Here is a 21,737-nt window from a genome sequence, read left to right as displayed (position 1 = left end):
CTTCTCAAATAACATGAAGAGTTTAGAGTGCCAAACTCACCCTGAGTCAGAAGGGTGAATGCACAAGTGGACATGCAATTGCATGATAGTGAAGGCGGACCTCAGATCAATCCATAACCTCACCACATTACAAGGAGAGCCCAAGCTCCTCTTGCAGCACCCTTGACCTATCCCACATCCACACTCCCAACACTCCACCTTTCACTTATAGAATGTGAGCTTTTGTCCTGTCAATGTTTCATTCTCTTGGGGTATGCACAAGCATGGGACAAGAAATGCACCTCCTCCAAAACAATTTTGGTGAGGTAGTGGATGCACTTGTATCTGACAACAATAAGAGTGCATTTGCATGTGTGCCTCTTAGAAAGGCAGGAAGGTTAAAGTCCTAAGCGAGACCCTGATTTTCCTTATGTCCACCACTTCCAATATTTTGGCAGGACTGTGTGCCCGGCGAGCTCTCTCTACGTAAATGGAGACTCAAAACCAAGGAAGAGTATCAAGCAAGGAAAGTAGAAGACGCCAACTCTTTGACACTTCCTCCTACCTACCCCTGAACCCTGACCCCACCAAGGACCACCAGGACATTATCTCCTGCACCATCACTGACCTCATCACCTTGGGAGATCTGCCCCCCCCCCACCACGCCCCCCGCCCACAGCTACCAACGTGATAGTCCTGCAACCTAGGACTGCCCACAAAAATCCACAAAAAGGACTGTCCCAGCAGATCCATTGTCTCCTCATGCCTTTGCCCCACTGAGCTTGTATACTCGTATCTGGACAATATCCTATCCCCCTTGGTCCAATCCCTTCCCACCTACATCTGTGACACAGAACATGCTCTCCAACTCTTCCATAGCTTTAAGTTCTCTGGCACGCACAACCTCATCTTCACCATGGACATCCAGTCCTGATATATTTCCATTCCCCATCATGACAGCCTCACCGCCCTCCACTTCCTTCTTGACCAGATACAGAAGCAGTCCCGATACACTAACATGCTCCTCCACCTGGCTGAACTTGTCCTCACTCTAAACAACTTCACTTTCAATTCCTCTCACTTTCTACGGACCAAGGGCGTAGCTATGGGTGCTCGCATGGGCCCCAGCTATGACTGCCTCTTCGTTACTACTTTGAACAGTCTCAGTTCCAAGCCCGCTCCGGCCCAGTTCCTCAACTCTTTCTCTGCTATATCGACGTCTTGCACCCGTGTGGAACTTGACAGTTTCATAACTTTTGCCACCAATTTTCACCCTGCTCTCCAATTCACTTGGACTATCTCTGACACCTCTCTCTCTTTCCACGATCTTTCCATCTCCATTATCCTTATCTTCTACAAACCCACTGACACCCACAGCTACCTCGATTACTGCTCCTCCCACCCTGTCTCTTGCAAGGACGCTATCCCTCTTTCTCAATTTCTTTGCCGCCGCCGCATCTGCTCCCATGATGAGGTTTTCCACTCCAGGACATCCGAGATGTCTAACTTCTTTACTAAATGTGGCTTCTCCCCCACTGTGGTCAAGAGAGCTCACACCCACATCTCTGTCATTTCCCGCACCTCTGGTCTCACCCCCACCCTTTCCAGACCCAACAGGGATAGGGTCCCCTTTGTCCTCATATTTCATCCCACCAGTCTACATATCCAACACATCATTCTCTGCCACTTCCGCCCCTTCCACCGAGACTCCACCACCAAGCATATCTTCCCCTCCCCAGTCCTTTCTGCCTTTCGCAGGGACTGCTCTCTCCGCGACTCCCTAGTTCACTCCTCTCCCCCCCACCCATTCCGCTTCCACCCCGGGGACTTTCCACCACCCCGCCATAGGAGCAACACCTGCCCCTACACCACCTCCATCATCTCCATCCAGGGACCCAAACAGTCCTTTCAGGTGAGACAGAGATTCACCTGCACCTCCCCAAATATCACCTACTGCATTTGGTGCTCCAAGTGTGGCCTCCTCTGCATTGGTGAGACCAAATGCAGACTAGGTGACCATTTTGCAGAACACTTGCACTCTGTCCATAACTGCGATCTGCATCTCCCTGTTGCCAGTCACTTCAACTCCCCCTCCCACACTATCACTGATATGTCAGTTCTCAGCCTCTTCCACCACTAGAAGTCCAAGCACAAACTGGAGGCACAGCACCTCATTTTCCATCTTGGAACCTTGCAGCCTAACGGCATAAACATTGAATTCTCCCTACTTACTTAATCTCCTCAACCACCACCGCCCCCCTCCCCCCAACACCCCTGAACCATGCCTTTTCTTCCCTTTCCTAGCCTATCTCTTTTTTTTCTATTGCCTTTTTTTTCTCTCTCCTTACCTTTGACCCAGCCTCTGGTGGATCTGCTCTCCCCTCCTCCCCGGCACCTGCCCACCACTATCTCTTACCTGCATCTACCTATCACCACCTTGTGCCCACCCCTCCTCCCCTCTTTTGTCCACCTATCACTGCTCTGTTTTCCCCCCTATATATTGGGCTTCCCCTTTTCATATCTTCAGTCCTGAAGAAGGGTCCTGACCCGAAACGTTGACCGCCTGCTTTTCTCCACAGATGCTGCCTGGCCTGCTGAGTTCCTCCAGCAACATAGTGTTTTTCATCTGGATATTCCAGCATTTGCAGTCATTTGTTTCTCAAAGTAGAAGTATTCTTTTTCTAAAATTGAAACAAATGAATCAAGAGTGATGCTGTAACATCAGATAATTTTTGAAACTGCTGAATAAAGAGGAAATGAGCATATGACAGAATATGTACCAGAAGTGCACAATATGTGCTCAGGTCTAAATTTAACATATTTCCATCCAATGTATGAGCCTAAATCAGAGGCAGTGAGAACTAATGTAACACTGCAGAAACTCATGTGAAACTGGATGTGATATCATAACAGGGTTTCCACATTCACCTCAGATACAAATCCTAAATTAATTGGACTGCACTTGGAGTATTGTGTACAGTGCTGGTCATCTCACAGTCGGAAGGATCTGGTAGCGATAGAGAGAATGCAGAAGAGATTTACCAGAATGTTGCTTGGAATGGAGGGCTGTGGTTATCAGGAGAGTTTGGATAGGCTGGGTTTATTCTCGCTGGAATGTAGGAGGCTGATGGGTGACCTTATAGAGATTTATAAAATTAAGATGGGCATAGATAGGATAGATATTCAGAGTCTTTTTCCCAGAGCAGGGGACTCTAGGACTACAGGGCACAGGTTTAAGGTGAGAGGAAACACATTTAAAGCAGAACTGAGGGGTAAGTTTTTCACATTGAAGGTAGTGAATATCTGGCATAAGCAGCTAGAGGAGATAGTGGAGGCAGATACAATTACACTAATTACAAAGCATTTGGACAAGTACTGGATAGGAAATGCATAGAGGGATACAGGCATGATGTGGGCAAATGGGATCAGCATTGATTTGCATCATGGTTGGCGATCCATTTTTGATGTGTAAATCTCCGTGATTCTATGAGTCTATGATAATATCACATGTTGACACATGACAGAGCCTAGGTTGTTCTTTATTATTGTAGATGAACAGGAATAGTGGTTGTAGAGCATGTCACATATAATGTACTATGTTATCCATTCAGGATGAGTTAAACAATTTGTTGACAATAATAAAAAGAATTTTGCTTAATAACTTGATGAGTTAGTGGAATGGTTCATGGCAGCATCACTCCCCATTTCACATTCCAATTTGCTCCTGATCATTGGAAGTGCATGGGAATACAGTAATTTCTTCTGTACATTTAGTGCCTCTGAGAGCGCAAAGGAGCCATTTTCTGGTCCACTAGAGCTACAAAGCAAAGATTTATTTTGCTACTGCTGCTGTCAGTTATTGGTATTGGTTTATTATTGTCACTTGTACCGAGGTACAGTGAAAAACTTGTCTTGCATACCGATCATACAGGTCAATTCATTACACAGTGCAGTTACATTGAGTTAGTACAGAGTGTAGAACGATTATAGTAAGGGTAATGAGTAGATCTTATGTGAGAATTGTGACATTAATGTAAGTATATGCCAGTTATAGAATAAAAACTACTATACTGCGATAAACAGAACTCATGAGTTGGAGGAGAAATCAGAGAAGAAATGGCAATCCATCAGGTTGCTCTCAAAAACTAATACTCATCGATCACCTTCTAGCTTAAATATAAGCCCATCAATCTATAGTTGTGCTTTTTTGTACAATTGGTTCAAATCTGGATGTCAACTAGCCGTCTGAGTAAAGAAAGGGAAAGGCATTTCATAGCAGCTGCCTTTGCCCCTCAGCATTGCATCCACAACTAGGCATCAACAGGTACAAGATGATTTGAGGAGGATTCCTTCAATCTCATAATTTTGATCCTTTAAGGGCTGCAGAATTAATTCTCCACTAAACATTTTTCTGCTTTTCCATGACCTGGAAATATTTTCTACTTATTTTCAGCATGTGCCGGAGACAAGAATTGAGGAAAATTAGGCTAGAAGAGCTGCATGTTACCTCTCCTTCTACATCTGGCCTCCAAAATTTTTCACCTGCTGTGCATCAGCTCTCACTTCACCCACTACTTCCTTTTCAATCTATTCCCTGTCATCCCATTTTCTTCTCACTGAATCGGATAATCGTTGTACATCACGCAAGTACACAACCGAACAAATGTGTACTTTAGACCAAGACATTCAATTGTACCTTTTTTGTGGCCATTATTCACTCTCTGAAGGCTTTCTTGCAGAACCTTATTTGCTTGGGACCATTGAATTCCTGTTCCAACCTCCTATTCCTCAATCCCACCCCCCCCCACCCCCCACCAATGTATCTCTCCCCCTTCCCTCTTGAACTCTGACAGCTCTCCCTTCACCTTTTGGAAATGGACACAGACTTTTTAAGAAGAAAAAAATCCTTTAGTTCAGGTTAGGATGCTTGTCTGTCTTGTAAGGATCCAGTTCCAGAGAATTTATCTCCTTTCAGCTTTACAACCTCCAGTGTTGTAACTGACCTTCTCTGAGCTGTGCAAATGGAAACTCCCCAAGAGTGCAGTATTGGGAAACTCCCGTCTCCCAACTCTTTCTCCTAGTAAGTCTGATGAGTGTTGTAATTAGCAATTTTCAGTGAGGCATAAAAGGCAGCATATTTAGAAAAAGCACCTTTAAGAGCAAATAATGAAACCAGTACCAGTTGGAGAAATATGTTTATTCATGTGCTTAGAATGAACTCCAGTGAGAAATGCAGAAAATATTTCTCCTGAAATCAAATCTATTGAATCAAAAAACTATTTGCTAACTCTCATAACTGCTGAATAGTCAGGAAACGAGGAGATGTGAATGATAGTAGTTTAATATGTTTTTGACCTTTAATACTAAATGCATTTGGTTCAGTATAATTCATATCTTTTTCAAACTTATCATGTTAATTATTAAGCATAAAAATGATTAACATACACTTGTCTAGTTGGAATCCATTGTTCTGTGTCAGTTATTGACCCACTTAGCCAAAAGGAGAGCTTAATCTAAGGCTGCCCAAATTGCTCAGCACATCTGCTTCACCTACCTACATATAATAGAAGCAACCTTTAAAGTACACATACTGTATATTTAAATATATCACAATAAAAGTGCAGTCCATGTGCTTAATGTCTTGCTACTTTGTCCTGATTCATTCCACATCAGGTCCTCTTTAGCTGCTATCGCTTCACTCTTTGACTTGACGTTGAGTGTCAATTTCAAACATTTGATCTATTGATGACAGTGCACTAATGTACCAGCCAATGCTGTGGGTTGATTGGGTGTCTTTCTCAACATGACTGGAGATATGTTATTTCTGAAAAAAGGATCATTTCTGTATCTCTGAACTCTATGTGCTTTGTAGATTCAAATGAGAGGAAACCTTCATTCAGTATGGAACCTTTGTTGAGTAGAATTTTGATATCTAAGTACTTTTATTCAGCTATCAATTAACCCTGAAGACTACAGAAAATCAGCAGCATAAGTTTCAGAGCCCTTTTCCTTTAGCCTGTTCAATGTAATGTGAGACTCAGTAATTAGAGTGCTATTGGTCTATACATTCTAACCTTATGTGACCCTATTTTTGAAGAGTATTAGATTCTTCTCAATCCAATCCTGTAGCATAATTTTTGTTCAAAAAGAAATTTTGTAAAATGAAAGAGTTTCCTTTATTTCTTTCGACTATCCTCCTGGATCCTTGGTTTGAACGAAGACAGAAGAGACTTGTTCAAGGAGGCGTTTGTTCTTCACATGACTCCTGACCTGGCACAAAGGCCTGGAGTTCAAAGTAAATTCTTCCACAGCTTCATTAGAATAAACCAGGTGAACTATAGCTGCTAATTGGGCAACCATCCACAGTTTTCCTGTCATGGGTTTAGGAATTTTGCTCAGATATATTACAGCAGATATGGGATGGTGGGGAATGGGCTGGGAGAAGGATGAAAGCAACTTTCCCCACTTTTACTGAGGGATCATCAACGTAAGAGGTTAACTCCTGCTTCTTTCTCCACAGATGCTGTTGAATATTTCAATATTTCATATTTCAATATTTCTATTTTAATACTACAGATTTCCAGCATCTGTAGTATTTTGCTCTAGGATTAAGACATAGCTGGGATGGTCAGATAAAATCAGAAGGAGTACACCTCCTCCTCTTCTGATTCCACAAAATAATTAAATATGTCAGGCCTCTGGACATGTTTGGGCTTTTAAAGAGCTACTGTTCACATGGGAAATGCTAACTGGAAGTTGTATCGCAATCATAGGATTATAGAATCATGCAGCACAGAAACAGGCCCATTTGGCCCACATCGTCCATGGCCATAGTGGTGCCTACCAATCCTGATACCATATGCCCACATTAGGACTGTATCCCTCTACACCTTTCCTATCTATGTACCTGTCCAAATGTCTTCTAAGTGTTGTAACTGTATCTGCCTCTACCACTTCCTCTGGCATTTTGTTTCAGATAACCTCCACCTTCTGTGTGAAAAACATACCTCTCAGATCTTCTTTAAGTTTCTCCCCTCTCATCCTAAACCTGTGCCCTCTCTTTCTAAACTCTCAGCTCTGGTAAAAAGACTCTGAATATCCATCCTATCTATGCTTGTCTTAATTTTATAATGAGGTCACCCGTCAGCCTCCTATGTCCCAGTGAGAATAAACCCAGCCTATCCAAACTCTCCTTATTCCTACAGCCCTCCATTCCAGACAGCATCTTGGTGAATTGCTTTTGCACTCTCTCTACTGCTACCAAATTCTTTCTGTAGCGAGGTGCCCAACACTGTACACAATACTCTAAGTGCATTCTAATTAATTTACAACTTGCATCTGAGATGAATGTGGAAACCCTGTTATGATATAGTATCCTGCCGAGCATGAGTTTCTGCACTATTACATTAGTTCCCACCGTCTCTGATTTAGGCTCATACATTGGACGGAAAAGTGTTAAATTTAGACCCTAGCACATATTATGCATTTCTGGTACGAGTTCTATAATCTGCTCATTTCCTCATCTTTCAAAAGTTATCGAATGCTCATGCATAACTCTTGATTCACTAGTTTCAATTTCAGAAGAAAAAGATACTTCTTCTTTCCTTGCTTGAGCCTATTCTTTGGTTTCTAGTCTTCTAACATGTAGAGAAAGCTCACCAGGCACACAGTCCTGCCAAAAGATTGGAACTGGCGGACATCAGGAAAATCAGGGTTACACCCAGGACTTTAACCTTCCTGCCTTTCTGAGGGGCATACATGCACATGCATTCTTATTGTTGTCAGATACAAGTGCATCCATTACCTCACCAAGATCGTTTTGGAGGGGCTTGTGCATACCCCAAGAGAATGAAACATCCACTGGCTAAAAGCTCACATTTTATCAGTGCAAGGTGAGGTTTTGGGGGTGGGGTGAGGTGTTGGGGGTGGGGTGAGGTACAGGTCCACAGTGCTGTAAGAGGAGCTTGATGGGATTGTCGAATGATCTTAGATCCATTTTCATTATCATGTGATTGCATGTCCACAATTGGCTTGATGGTAGGAAGCAGAGAGTGATGGTAGAAGGTTGATTTTCAGACTGGAGGCCTGAGACTAGTGGTGTGCCTCAGGGGTTGGTGTTGGGCCTATTGTTGTTTGTCATTTATATAAATGATTTGGATGAGAATGCACAAGGCATGGACAGTAAGTTTGCAAATGACATGAAAATAGGTGGTATCATAGACAATGAAGAGGGTTATAAAAATTACAGGAGATCTTGATCAGCTAGGAAGGTGGGTCGAGGAACAACAAATGGCGTTCAATTGAGCATTTGTGAGCTGTGGCATTTTGGGAAGTCAAACCAGGGTAGGACTTTCACAGTGAACAGCAGGGCCCTAAGGAGCGTTGAAGAACAGAGGGACCTTGGAGTACAAGTACATAGTTCCCTGAAAGGTAGACAGGGCGGTGAAGAAGGCATTTGGCATGCTGGCCTTCATCAGTCAGGGTACTGGGATGTTATGTTGCAGTTGTAAAAGAAGTCGGCGAGGTCGTGCTTGGAGTATTGTAGACAGTTTTGGTTACACTGTTATAGGAAAGACATTATTAAGGTGGAAGATGTGCAAAGAAGATTTATGAGAATGTTGCCAGGACTCGAGGGAGAGGTTGGGCAGGCTAGGACTTTATTCCTTAGAGTGTAGGAAAATCAGGGGTGACCATATAGAGGTGTATAAAATCATGAGGGGCATAGAGAGGGTGAATGCAAACAGTCAATAGGGGGAATCAAAAACTAGAGGTCATAAGTTTAAGATGAGAGGGGAGGGTTTTAAAGGGACCTGAGGGGCAACGTCTTAACCCAGAGGGTGGTGCATATATGGAACGAGCTGCCAGAGGAAGTGGTTGACACAGGTAGAAAAACAACATTTAAAAGACATTTGAACAATTATGGACCTGAAAGCTTTAAAGGGATATGGGTGAAACCTGACCTACTGACTCTTCCCAGCACATTCTGTTATTGTTTCAGATTTCCAGCACCTGTAGTTTTTTGGATTTTCATTTTGTGTTTAGAAAGGAATTCAGAAGGCAGGAAATTTTAAAACTTTCACATATACCTGGTGAGAGACAGAAGTTAGAACTGTAGTGTCATCACAGCACTTCGTAGAATTTGTGTGACCCTGCATTACAAAAGCATTCAATTATCCGACTGAATTTAGCACCAGACAACTTTTTGGAGAATCTACAGTTTTTTTGGGATTGCCTCTTGTGGAACTTTCCACCTGGTGAAGGTCATTCAAAGAACCCATGCCATCATTGGGTTCCACCTCAATGTACATACAGAAATTAACCTTTTGCCAACTTGTCTAATAGTTGTTTCCTAATTAAGTTTATTTCATATCCTTCTAATATTTTCCTTATGTTTATGTTACTAACCCTAAATTTTATCTCCTCATTGCCAATTGACTAACTGGTGTGCATTATCTATTTTAATATCTCAGATTCTTCCTTCCAAATTTTGAATCTTTCAGTTAAGTTTCACTTTAACCTTTTGCTTTGTAATAAGAAAAAGGCTCTGTGGGCTATTTCATTGATTTTAACCTTGAGACATTGTATACATGATGGATATTGCCCAAGGTCATATTGATTCTTCAGTTATTCCCAGGCGTGTAAGTAGAATTATACCAGACATGAAAGTATAACATATCCCAAAGTTAAAAGGAATATAGTAATACAATAAATTTGCAAGTCCCACCCTCACAGTTTTGCAATTTATTCAGTTTATCAATATTTCTTAGAGTCTTGAAAACTGTAATAACATTACCCAGAGGTTCTTTATATCTGCTTAAACATTTACAGTTTCCTTAATTTCTTATTACAGTTCATCTGGTAATAGTTCATTTGCACCAAATTGTTCACACTGTTGAACAATCTGAAAATCTTTGTGATTCTTTATATTCTGAGATTACCACCAGGAAGCTTGATCCTTCTCATTCTGCCCAGGTTATAGCTGGCAGCAAGTGTACATCCATGAAGATGGTGTACTTGTAATACATAGAAGTGTTCTGGAAATCCAGTACTCTTGTGGCATCCTGGACACCCTGGATGGTGAGGGTCCCGATGTCAGTGATGAAAATGGGTGAGGGTCAAGGCAGAAGACATGCAGATGCCCCGCCCCATGTATTTGCAGTGGCACAATAAGACTTATTGGGTCTGTTGGCTCATTTTTCATTGAGCCATTCTATCTCTGCCCATTGTCCTTATGCCATTTGCTTCTTCGTGGGCCTGGCAGATGGATGGATAAAATTTAAACCGTATAAACAAGGGTAGGAGAAGATCAGACAAACGGACCGCCTGTTCAGGAGATTAAGCAAGTTTCTTTTTCCTTTTCTTCATCTGGTTCATTGGCATTTTCATTCAATGGGACACTTATTTTTCAGCAGGTTCATAGTGAGTCTAGTTTGAGGACATATACATATTTGTCCTATAGAATTTGCATAAGCTCCTGAATTAAGGTAAGTCTGATGGTTTGGGTGAACAGAAAAGATTCCCTGGCACTACGAGATGAAGCAAGTGACTTCTTGGTGTACTGGCGTGCTTTCATTTCTCAATCAATGCCAAATAATCTGCTCCTCTTTAAAGTGGGAATGCTAATATTGACTGCTTGAGACAGTCCAAGCAGCAAAGTCTCCAGATAAGAAATGGCTAACAAGAAATGGCTAACATCATTGCAAGCTGAAAGGTATGTTCAAATGTATTTTGTGACTCAGAGGTCTGAATGGCATTTTGTCAGAGGGACTGAGGCAGGACCTAATTTCTTATTTCACACTTGTCTTCTGTCCTTGCAAATTTCGCCTATTTTTAGAGTTGTGCCCATCCTTTGTGTTCATTTCACAATCCCTGACTTCATTCAGTGACAATATTTACATAAACTGCTTTATTTGCCATTTAATGACAGCAAGGAATGCTCAATAATGACACGCAGCTTGTAATCATTACATCATCTACAGTCAGGGGAAAGTGATCTATTTCATAACCTAATTCATCCCAAATCCTAACTGATTCTACATGTCATCTGAGAATTTTTCAGGTTTGTGCTTCATGTGCGGCGGCATGTGAGTGTCTGCCAGTTGGTGTGTTAATGTTAATGTCATGATACTGTTTTGAGACTTGTAATGAGAAAACAGCAGCTTGCTTATGTGTAATAATATGTCTCTTCCACGAGACTACAAGGGTATAAATTATGAAATATGTATCATTAGATTTTATCCAGTATATCATACAACTAATTCCCCCAATTGTACATTGGTGTAATGTTATAAATTGGGTTGTATTCTGATTTGCTATATCCTACAAGTTTCTGCTGTGGGATAACATCTGCAGAATTATAAAGATCATTCCTATAAGAAAAAACAAAATAGAAATATAGTCAATATTGAAACACCAAGAAAAACAGGAAGAATTTTTTTGGGGAATGTGGAATTTTTCAGAATGTGATTACATTAAAGGTAAATGAATGTAAGCCTGGTACAAATAAAGTGACTGCCAAACCCGCAAGACATCCTACAATCTGTAAGTTGTATATTGAGATGTGCTTGCTGCTTTTACAGACAAAGGTGGCAGATAACTGACACATGACAGTCCCACAAACAGCAATTAGATGAAAAGAGTAGTTGAATCTATTTTGGAAGTGTTCTAAAGAGCTGAATTTACCCAGGATTACAAGGAGAACTCCTGGCTGATGTTTCACATTTAACAGATGGAAGGAATTTTAATAGTTTATCTGAAAGACTAGACCTCTAAGACTGTAGCACACACAAGGGCTGCACTGTGATGGCTGCCTTGATTATTTGCTCAAATATCTGCAGTGGGACCTGAACCACATGATCTTCTGACTCATAGCAAGTGGGCTACACAGAACCCAGCTGGCATGTGCTTTATTTGTGAGGAGGAGTTGTTCAAATAGCAGCCAATCAAGAGGCTGCTGTGTTGATAATCCTTTTCTAGAACACTGTGAGCACATTAATATGTTACGAATACACAGATTCTAAGGTTGTTCAACAGTGCAAAATAAACCAGCACAATGGAGCTGCTGTCTCACGGCTTCAGCAACCCAAATTCGATCCTGACCTCTGGTGCCTTCTGTGTGGAAACTGCATGTTCTCCCTGCGACCATGTAGGTTTTCTCCAGCCGCGCTAGATTTCACCTACATTCCAAAAGCGGGGTAATCGACCATTGTAAATTGTGCCCAGTGTATCGATGAATTGCAGAGTCCGGGGGAAGTTGATGAGAGTGTGTGGGATTTAAAAGGAAATAGTGTAGGGTTAGCATAAGTGGGTGCTTGATGGTCAGTTCAAACTTAGTGGGCTGAAGGACCTGTTTCCATGCTGTATGACTCTAGAGCTACAATTCACTGAACAGGATGTAAAAACTCTTTTGATTTCAACTAGAGTGTGTCATAAAGGACACCTTCTTTTGTGGAGGTCAGTGGGGAAAGGGTGTGGTGCTGGTGGGGGCTTGGTGGAGAGAAGATAATCCTCTGCCAACTGTGCAAATGAGGGACAAGTATAGGAGTACATTTCTGGAATGCTGCATTCATCACTAAAGGACCTGGAAGAACCGAAGGAACAGAAACCTCAAACAAGCCTGATTTAGTGTGCTCAATCCTTTCATTCAATCTGTAGCTCTGGATGGGAGTTGACGTTTAAAAAAGAGCTGAACAGGCAATGAAAAACATGAACACAGATGTCACACTTCAGTGAAATCTACATGATTATGCAAATCACATTATATATTGCATCAAAGAATAATAAATTTAGTAAAGGAGATTATTCCCCAAGGGCAGATCTGCAGGCTTCAACCAGCATTTAAATGCAAAACTCACTCAGGAAGGCACAGTTGGTTGGACTCCCACGCTCTGAGGCCAAATGCCACTTGCCATTTGAGAAAACTGCAGCCAATGTGCTTGGGAAGCTGTAGTGTCTGTGGGAGGATTCTTGTGTTTCTCAAGTATAGGTGATTAGGTACAGGATGAGCTATCAACAGAACAGTTTTTTTGAAGAGGGTATCTCTCAACTAAGCAGCGGTGCCTGGTACAACATTGTATCGATGCCATACCACATAGTACACTCAGTTCTTAACACTGACACGTCACAGTTAGGAGTAGACGTATGCCTTTTGGTCCTGCATTCCTGTCTCTGTCCTTCAATATGATCAGGGCTGAGTAGGAATAGTTTCCTATACTCCTTTCTCCCCATACCCCCTGATCTCTTTAGACATTAGAATTTAGTTTATCTCCTTCTTGAATATATTTCGTGATTTTGCCTATGACTATGGTACAGAAGTCAGCAGGTTCATCACCTTATGATTCAAGAAATTTCTCCTTGGCTCAGTTCTATATGGCGTAACCCTTATCCTTAGGAGTGTGACTCCGGGCTCTGGACTTGCCCTCCATCGAGAACATATTTCTGCATCTATCTGTCCAGTCCCATCAAGATTTAATAGGTTTCAGTGAGAACCCCTCTATTCTTCTAAACTCAAGCAAACATAAGCCAAATTGTTCCAATCTCTCTCAGATGTCAGTCCTACTATCCCAGGAATCAGCCTTGTTGCACTCCCTCTGTGGCAAGAACATCCTTCCTTGGATAAGGAGACCAGAATTTCAACCAGTACTCAGGGTGTGGTCTCACTAAGGCTCTGTACAATTTCAGCAAGACAGTCCTGATGTTGTACTTGAATCCTCCAGCCATGTGCACCAACACACCATTTGCTTTCTTAACAACCTGCTGCACCCACACGCGTTTATTTCCATCAATTTGTGCTCAATGGCACTCAAGCCTTGCTGCATTTTCCCCTTTCTTAATCTCTTACCATTCAGATAATTATCTGTTTTCCTGGTTTTGCCACCAAGATATATAACTTTGCATTTACCCACATTACACTACATCCCCCATGGATTTACCTACTTGTCCAATCTCACAGGAGACTCTCTGCATTCTCCTCAAAGCTCACAATCCACCCGCTTTTTGTTGCCTGCAAACTTGGAAATATTATGTTCAGTTCCATCAACTAATTATTAATATATATTATGAATAGTCCAGGATCCAAGCACTGAACCCTGTTGTACCCACTTATCATTCATGTCTGCCACTCAGAAAATGACTCAAGTTTTTCTAACCTAATTCCTGTGTGCCGACCAAACTGTCTATCCATGATGGTGCCTTGCCTTCAATCCCATGTGCTTTAATTTTGCTGTCTAATCTCTCATGTGGGACCTTGCTGAAACCTTCTGAAAGTTCAAATACACTACGTCATTGGTAATCCCTCACCCATTCTACTAATCACATCCTTAAAATAATACTAGTAACTTTGGCAAGCATGATTTCATACTTCCATGCTGACAGTTTTCCAAATGCTCTACTATTACATCTTTAATAGAACATAGAACATAAAACATTACAATGCAGTACAGGCCCTTGGACCACGATGTTATGCCAATATTTTATCCTGCTCTAAGATCTAACTAACCCTTCCCTCCCACTTAACCCACTAGTTTTTCTATCATTCATGTGGCTATCTAAGAGTCTCTTAAATGTCCCCAATGCATCTGCCCCCACAACCTCTGCCGGCAGCATATTCCACACACCCACCACTCTCTGTGTAAAAAACTTACCTCTGACAACCCCCCCATACCTTCCTCCAATCACCTTAAAATTATGCCCCCTCATGTTACCCATTTTCGCCCTGGGAAAAATTCTCTGACTGTCCACTCAATCTATGCCTCTTATCATCTTGTACACCTCTATCAAGTCACCTCTCATCCTCCTTCCCTCCAAAGAGAAAAGCCCTAGCTCATTCAACCTATCCTCATAAGACATGCTCTCCAATCCAGGCAGCATCCTGGTAAATCTCCTCTGCACTCTGGCATGAACTCTAGCATTTTCCCCACTATTGATGTCAGGCAAACCAGTCTATTTTCTTCCTCCCTCCTTTTATTAAATAGTAGGGTTACATTAACTGTACCCCAATCAACAGGAACTGATCCAGATTCTAAGGAATATTGGAAAAGGACCACCAAAGGTACCTTTACAATTCCAGGTGACCCCTGCATGAAGGGGTGGTGATGGGTTGGTGGGGGGAGAGTTGTGTTGCTAGAAAACAGTCTGCATTATCACTTTCCGTACTTTGTGACTTTTTGTCATGACTTTTTTCGACATAAATTCTGTGAGAGCAAATTTTATTCCATATCTCAAATTTTTGGGCAGTGATTTGTGAATTCTTTAAGGGCAAATTTCTGTCACCGTAAAGGTCATAATGTGCGTATCACCTGTACATTGCTTCTCCTTTGAAAAAGGTATAAGCTCATACAAACTTTTAATTAATTACACATATGAAATGATAGCATAGGTTAATATTTACATATGTATACAGAATTATTAACTTAATCAATTATAAGTTTAATCGATCTATTGTCTTTCTGATCTCTGGATCTCCTCATGTGCAAAGGTGCATTGGTCATCCATGGAGTCCCCACAGCTGCCCATTGTGTTAGTGGATCACCTGCCCTAGCAGGCTATGTTGGGTCCTGGTGCCTCCTGACTAGCGATGGCTGCATCATAGAACCCATCTTGTAACTCTAATTGATGCTCATCCTATACCTGCTGTTCTCAAGTCACCACCTTCTATGGTGTCATGTGTACATTCTGATTGATCTGCTTCTGTCACACATCTTCATCACATGGTTCTTGACTCCCATAACTTACACAATCTCCATATGGCTCCATCTTGCCAATCCCCCCATGCCCTGGTGACTGGAGGATTCTCACAGTGTTTCCCACTCGAAGCTGTCCCTCCCGACCTTGTGTCAATCCTCCTAATCCTCTTTTCCTCTAATTGTCCTTCCAAGTTAGGCTGCAGCAAGCTCAGTTGTGGTGACCCATCAGCATCTCTGCCAGGGAATGCCCTGTGAGGGAATTGGGGGTGTTCCTGTCCATATGTAGAAACAATGCATACTAATGATTCAGTGGAGCTATTGTCCAATACCAGCTTTCCTTCACCATGGCAACTTATCTTCAGTCTCCCCATTGGATGTTGGATGGTCAGTGATGATAAACAAAGCTAGATCCTGCTGGAGCAGAGGGATGTGCTAACCTTAACAGTGGTCCATTGTTGGAAACTGATGGGAGGCCACAAAATCTGATCTCAGGGTCTCTATGGTCTGCCGCATAGATTTGTGTGACCCAAATGACAAGACATTGAACCACTGGCTGTCAGCCAGCAGGAGGAAATGCTTCAATCTCAACTGGAAAACATATCAGCGTGCACCCTCTGGAGGGATGATCCGCCCACCACTTTTCTTATGCTGGAACTGTTTGCAACTGTGGTGTGCAGTCCTGACACACCGAGCAGGACTTCACCAGATCTACCTGATCAATCCCAGGCTGCAGCACACAGCTCTGGCCCCAGCCTTCATGTGAATGATTATCATGTACTGAGCATGGAAACCTTTCAGTAGCTGTGTTTGTCGTATCTTCAGAATCGCAGCTGGGTGACTCCACTTCTGAAAATCTCAACTCACCTGTGGCTCCTCACTCACTTCCGTCTCTAATTCACACCACCCTAACTGGCTCTATTCACACACCTATCTCAAAGGGACATCAGCTGTCACCGGAAATTCATCAGCAGCAACTTGCGTCTCAGAACTCTCCTGTTTTGAATCATTTGTTGCCTCCTCATAACACAACAGTGAGAGCATGTTCACTGTGGAACTCTCAGTGAGTAGTCTAGAGGTGATGACAACTTGACCCAACATATGAGTCAACAGTTACTAAGCTGGCAGACATGGTCTATGATCAGAGTGAAACAACTGCCAATTCAAGAACTTCTGAAATCAAGTAACCACTAAAATGAGATTGAGAGCTTCTACCTTTAATCTGTGCATAGCTTTTCTTGCTGGAGGTGAGGGTATGGGAAGTATAAGCAATCAACAGCTCATGGCCTGATTCTGGTCTATGGGTAACAACACCCACATCATAGTTGGAGGTATCGTAGTTGGAGGTGACACCACCACCTGGAAGTTGCCCTCCAAGCCACACACCACACTGTCTTGGAAGTATGTCGCTGTTCCTTCACTGCTGCTGGGTCAAAATCCTGGAACTCCCTCCATAATGGCATTGGGGATATACCCCCAGTGACTGCAGCAGTTCAAGTTGGCAGCTCACCACCACCTTCTGAAGGACAACTAGGGATGGGCAATTAAATGCTGGCTCAGCATGTGAAGCCCACATCCCTTGAATGAATAATAAAAATATGATCATGACAATGATGCTCACTTCCACAAGTCATAATAGACAAGGAAAGGTTCACCACCAAGTTTTGCTCTACACATTTTATCCGCCCTCCATTTCTCTTCACTTCAGAGCCAAAGCTTTCCTTTGATGCAATAATTTGAAAGGGATAAATTACAGTAACCAGTCTCAGCAGAAATTTCATGTAGAACTGAAGCATCCTGAGAAAGGAGAAAGACTCCTTAACATTAGTTGGTCGCCTCATATCCAACACAGTTTTCCCAGTCAGTTCTCTGCCTATTCTTGATTCTGAATCCCAGATAGTCAGCATTGGGCTGTATAAATACCTCACCCAGCACATTCCAGTATTCCTGTCTGTTGTCTGTGTTGATGAGAATATCATCCTGAATACATAGACCCCTCAGGATCACTTGCAGCATTTTATCCATCACTGACTGTAAAAGGGGCTGGCTTAATCTCATATCGTGGCTGCCGGTGGGTATTTCTGCCCTTGTTTGTATGAATTGTCAGGCAGCTTTGGTTCTCGAAGCTCACACTCATATTTGTTTAGGCATAAGACAACTGAAGTTTGCTAAAGTATCGAGATGCAACCCATCCCATGAATACATTTTGTGAGGGTGGTAGTGGACACAGCTCGTTATCAACAGTTATATTTAAGATTACCTTGAGGTCTCCTCACAATCATATGCATACTGTTGTTTAGTGGTTGGGTTGCTGAACTGGTCACCAGCAAATAGAAGCAGGAGATGAATCCCAGCACAGCAGATGGGGAATTTAAATTTAAGTAACAAAATAAATCCAGATTATTTTCAAAAAAACTGGTTTTAGCAACAATATGTATGAAATTACTGGATTGATGTTTAAAAAGATCATCTGGTTCGCAGATCTGGCCTACATGTTACTCCAGATCCACCAATGTGATTGACTCTTAATTGCCCCCTCATATGCATACAGACACAGGCAGGGGCCGTCAGAGGTGGAGACAATGGCTAACACAAGGGGACATAATTCTAAGGTGATTGGAGGAAGGTATAAGGGGTAAGTTTTTTACACAGAGAGTGGTCGGTGCATGGAACGCACTGCCTGAAGAGGTTGTGGAGGCAGATACATTAGGGACATTTAAGAGACTCTTAGATAGACACATGAATGATAGAGAAATGGGGAGCTATGTGGGAGGGAAAGGTTAGATAGATGTTAGAGGCAGGATAAAATGTCGGCACAACGTCGTATCTGTATAGTCAATGAAGAGATGCAGGAACTACACTGTGCTAAAAGCCAGCAATCCCAACCAGTGACCCAGAGACATGCGTTTGAACCCCACCGTGAACGTGGATCCCTGCTTAGTTGAATTACAGTGCCTGGAGCCAGTCCTTCCACATCTGTATTGGCCATCTCTTGATCGTTGGTAACTTTCTCTCCATGCTGTGTAAGGACTGTGCATGACATTTCCCTGAGAATCTGCAAGACCTCCTTGGAGTACATTACAGAATGGTAATGTAGCTACCCAATAGATTGTATGGAACAATGGCCCAGATGCAACCCATTAACGAGTGATCCATGCTAATTGCCACTTTCACTGGACAAACTAACCCGATACATTTTGGTAGAAAGGATCAGCATAAAGAATTTAAAGGGTACAATTCTAAAAGAAGTGCAGCAATAGAGAAAGGTGGGGCTATATGTGCACTAAATCTCGAAGACAGCAGGACAGAACGAGAACATGGTTAAAAGAACACATCCTGGAATTTATAAGTAGAGGCAACTTGGGTACAAAAGGAAAGAAGTCATATTGAACCTTTTTAAAAACTAGTTTGGCCATGTCCTCACACACTATATTGGTATTGGTTTATTATTGTCACTTGTACAGTGCAGTTACATTGAGTCACAAGTGGACTTAGTTTTATAAAGAGAAGCACAAAGACATGTGGAAATATATGAAGTTCTCCTTATCACATAACACCACATCACAGTCACCCCAATTGACAGTGAGAATCCATTTTTGAACAAATCATGAGCACAGATGCACAGATAGATAATAATCCAGGCACAATCACATGAAGAAGTACCAGACTCTGGAGAGGAAGTGTAGCAATGATAGTGTGGGCTGAGTGCCTCTCTGAATGGTGTAATGAAAGAAAGGTTTACAACTATATAGCATCATTTATGGCCTCAGATCATGCCAAACATATTGCAGTAATCTCTGAACGCACAGTCAACTGTTGTAATTTAAGAAATGGCGCAGGCAATTTGGTACAGAACAAGCTCTACACTCAGCAATGGGATAACCAGAAAACCTGGGGGCTATAGATTTTTCAGAACACCAAGGATAATTCTCTTGCTCAACTTAAACTACTACACAATGTTTTGCTTCCACCTGAAAGAGCAGATAGGGCTTTGGTTCAGTGTCTTATTTGAAAGGTGGAACCTCTGACAGTACAGCTATCCATTAACACTGCTTTGGAGTGTTAGCCAGTATTCTTGGACTCATAGACCACAAGATACAGGAGCAGAATTAGGCCAATTGGCCCATCGAGTCTGCTCCACCATTCAATAATGACTGGCTTTTTCAACCCCATTGTCCCGTCTTCTTCCCATAACCCTTATAGCATAGTCTAGTCTAATCTTAGAAGTAGTGTTTCACAAAGACTTACCCCCCGTGGCTCTATGTGGAGGACTTCCGCGACCCTTTCCTTTCTGGTGTTGAGCTGAAGCCACACTGGGCAAGTCCTAATAAGTTTATCCAGGATACTGATACCTGGAAACGGTGTTGGCTGGGAAGGGACCAGATGAGGCGGTTGGCATTCATCATTCGCACCTAGTGGTGGGCTGAATGGACACAAAGTGTAAGTTTGCTAAAACCTGAAGAGGTCGGAGTTTTTGTGGTTATGTTATCAGCCACATCAGTGTATTAGTACGATGCTGACAACAGATTATTTGACACAATTGCACAGGCGAGGTTAGTTTTTGCAAAAACTGAAACTTCATTTAATGCATAATAAGTGAAACACATGAATAAAATGTTGCTATGGTAGTGAGATCTTTCATGTTTTCTCCAAAAGACATACAATTTTCAGTTTGTTGTATGTTAAACTACATACCCTGGCATGTCTCCAGTTCCCACTTCTTCCCCAGATGTTCTCTTCATCATTGTCTCCTTCGATCAGCTCGGCTGTGCAGACCCATTTAAGCAGCTCTCTGATTGAAAAACTTTAGTTTCCAAAGTGAACAGTGGTTTCACATTTCGTGAGAAAGAGGATTGCACTCTGCCTCTCAGCCAGAAAGATGGCGTTGGAGTTTTTCTTGCAGACTTTAAAAAGTAACAGACGCAGAAGAGAGGAAGGCGCCTGCTGTGGGCTTCTCTGTCTTTGACTTCCTGTGCTCTGTGATCAATGGGAGATCTCAGGAAGAGGCAGTACTAAGTAAGTGGTCAAGCTTTCAGTATTACTACCTCAAGCTCTCCTGACTCAGAACTTTCACAAAAAAGTGGGAGGAGTACTGATTTCAGCTGACCAGTCTTGGAGCCAAAATCCATTTTAAAAACTGGCAGTAGATCTCCAGGGCAAAATTGAGCAAAATCTGTTTCTTTTTGCAGGGTTGGTCACATTACTGAGACTATTCTGGAGTCATTACTCACTCTGAGAAGGACTTTGAAGATGAGTAGAGCCCTCCTCTCCTCATTGCCTTCTCCACCCTCCCACCCCCTTCCCCTACTCCTACAGACACACAGAGTAATTTTTCTAACTAAGACCAGACGCACTTCAAAATTCTGGCATGTACCACCAGAAATAGTTTTTTTTAAATAAGTGGAATAAATGAAAAATTTGGAAGCTCCTTATTCAATTCAGTGAAGAATAGATTAAGTGACTTCAGCAAATTTCACAAGAACAAAGCAAAAACAAAATTTAGGTAAAAGGTTTCTCAAAATAAAAAGATAAAACAGTTGGTTGCAAAGTATAAATGATCGTGAAAGATTGTGACGAATGTAGCAGTCTGAGTTTTTTAAGTGGTCTTTAGGTCTAAAGGCATTTTGTATGAAAGAATCTGTATCCTTTATATAAACAGCTTGAGGCAGCATCGGCTCCCAGAGGCAGCAGTGACTGAATTCCTCAAATGTTGTGTGGGGAAAATTACAGAATTTCCTTCTTTGCTTTTTAAAGATTAGCAGCCTGGGTGAATATGAAGGACTTTGTTCAAACCTTTATCTCCCCAAAAAACCACCAAATCACATTACTCCCCTTTGTCATCCTTTCCATTGTTTTTAACCAGTTTAATTAATGAATCTGGTTTCTTCTTATCTTCTTTACACTGCATCCAGTTTCAGCTGAATTCAAGGAGCATGGTATTTTGACAGATATCTAATTGATTTCTTCTGCAACTACACTATAAAATGCGGGATTATCTTTCTCTGGCTGCGTAAAAACAAACATAGAGCAAAGAGGGAAGTCTTTAGGCTGAATTAAGTTGCACAGAAGTTAAATAGT

The 21,737-nt window shown here is 42.1% G+C and overlaps 1 protein-coding gene across 1 annotated transcript in view; it reads right to left on the bottom strand.

Moving 5' to 3' along the window:
* rin3 (Ras and Rab interactor 3) overlaps positions 1-20,673 on the bottom strand; it is an 83,769-nt gene extending 63,096 nt beyond the window's left edge. Inside the window, exons 1-2 of the mRNA XM_052017701.1 lie at positions 20,355-20,673; positions 19,908-20,082 (exon numbers count right to left, since the gene is read on the bottom strand). Coding sequence (XP_051873661.1) covers positions 19,908-20,082; positions 20,355-20,404 — 225 coding nt within the window. The 5' untranslated portion in view covers positions 20,405-20,673. The remainder of the gene's footprint in view (positions 1-19,907; positions 20,083-20,354) is intronic.
* Between the last annotated feature and the right edge of the window lie 1,064 nt (positions 20,674-21,737).

The sequence above is a fragment of the Pristis pectinata genome, chromosome 1 (assembly GCF_009764475.1).
Source record: "Pristis pectinata isolate sPriPec2 chromosome 1, sPriPec2.1.pri, whole genome shotgun sequence".
NCBI lineage: Eukaryota > Metazoa > Chordata > Chondrichthyes > Rhinopristiformes > Pristidae > Pristis > Pristis pectinata.
Note: the sequence above shows the minus strand (reverse complement) of the source record. Positions and strands in the feature narration are given on the sequence as shown.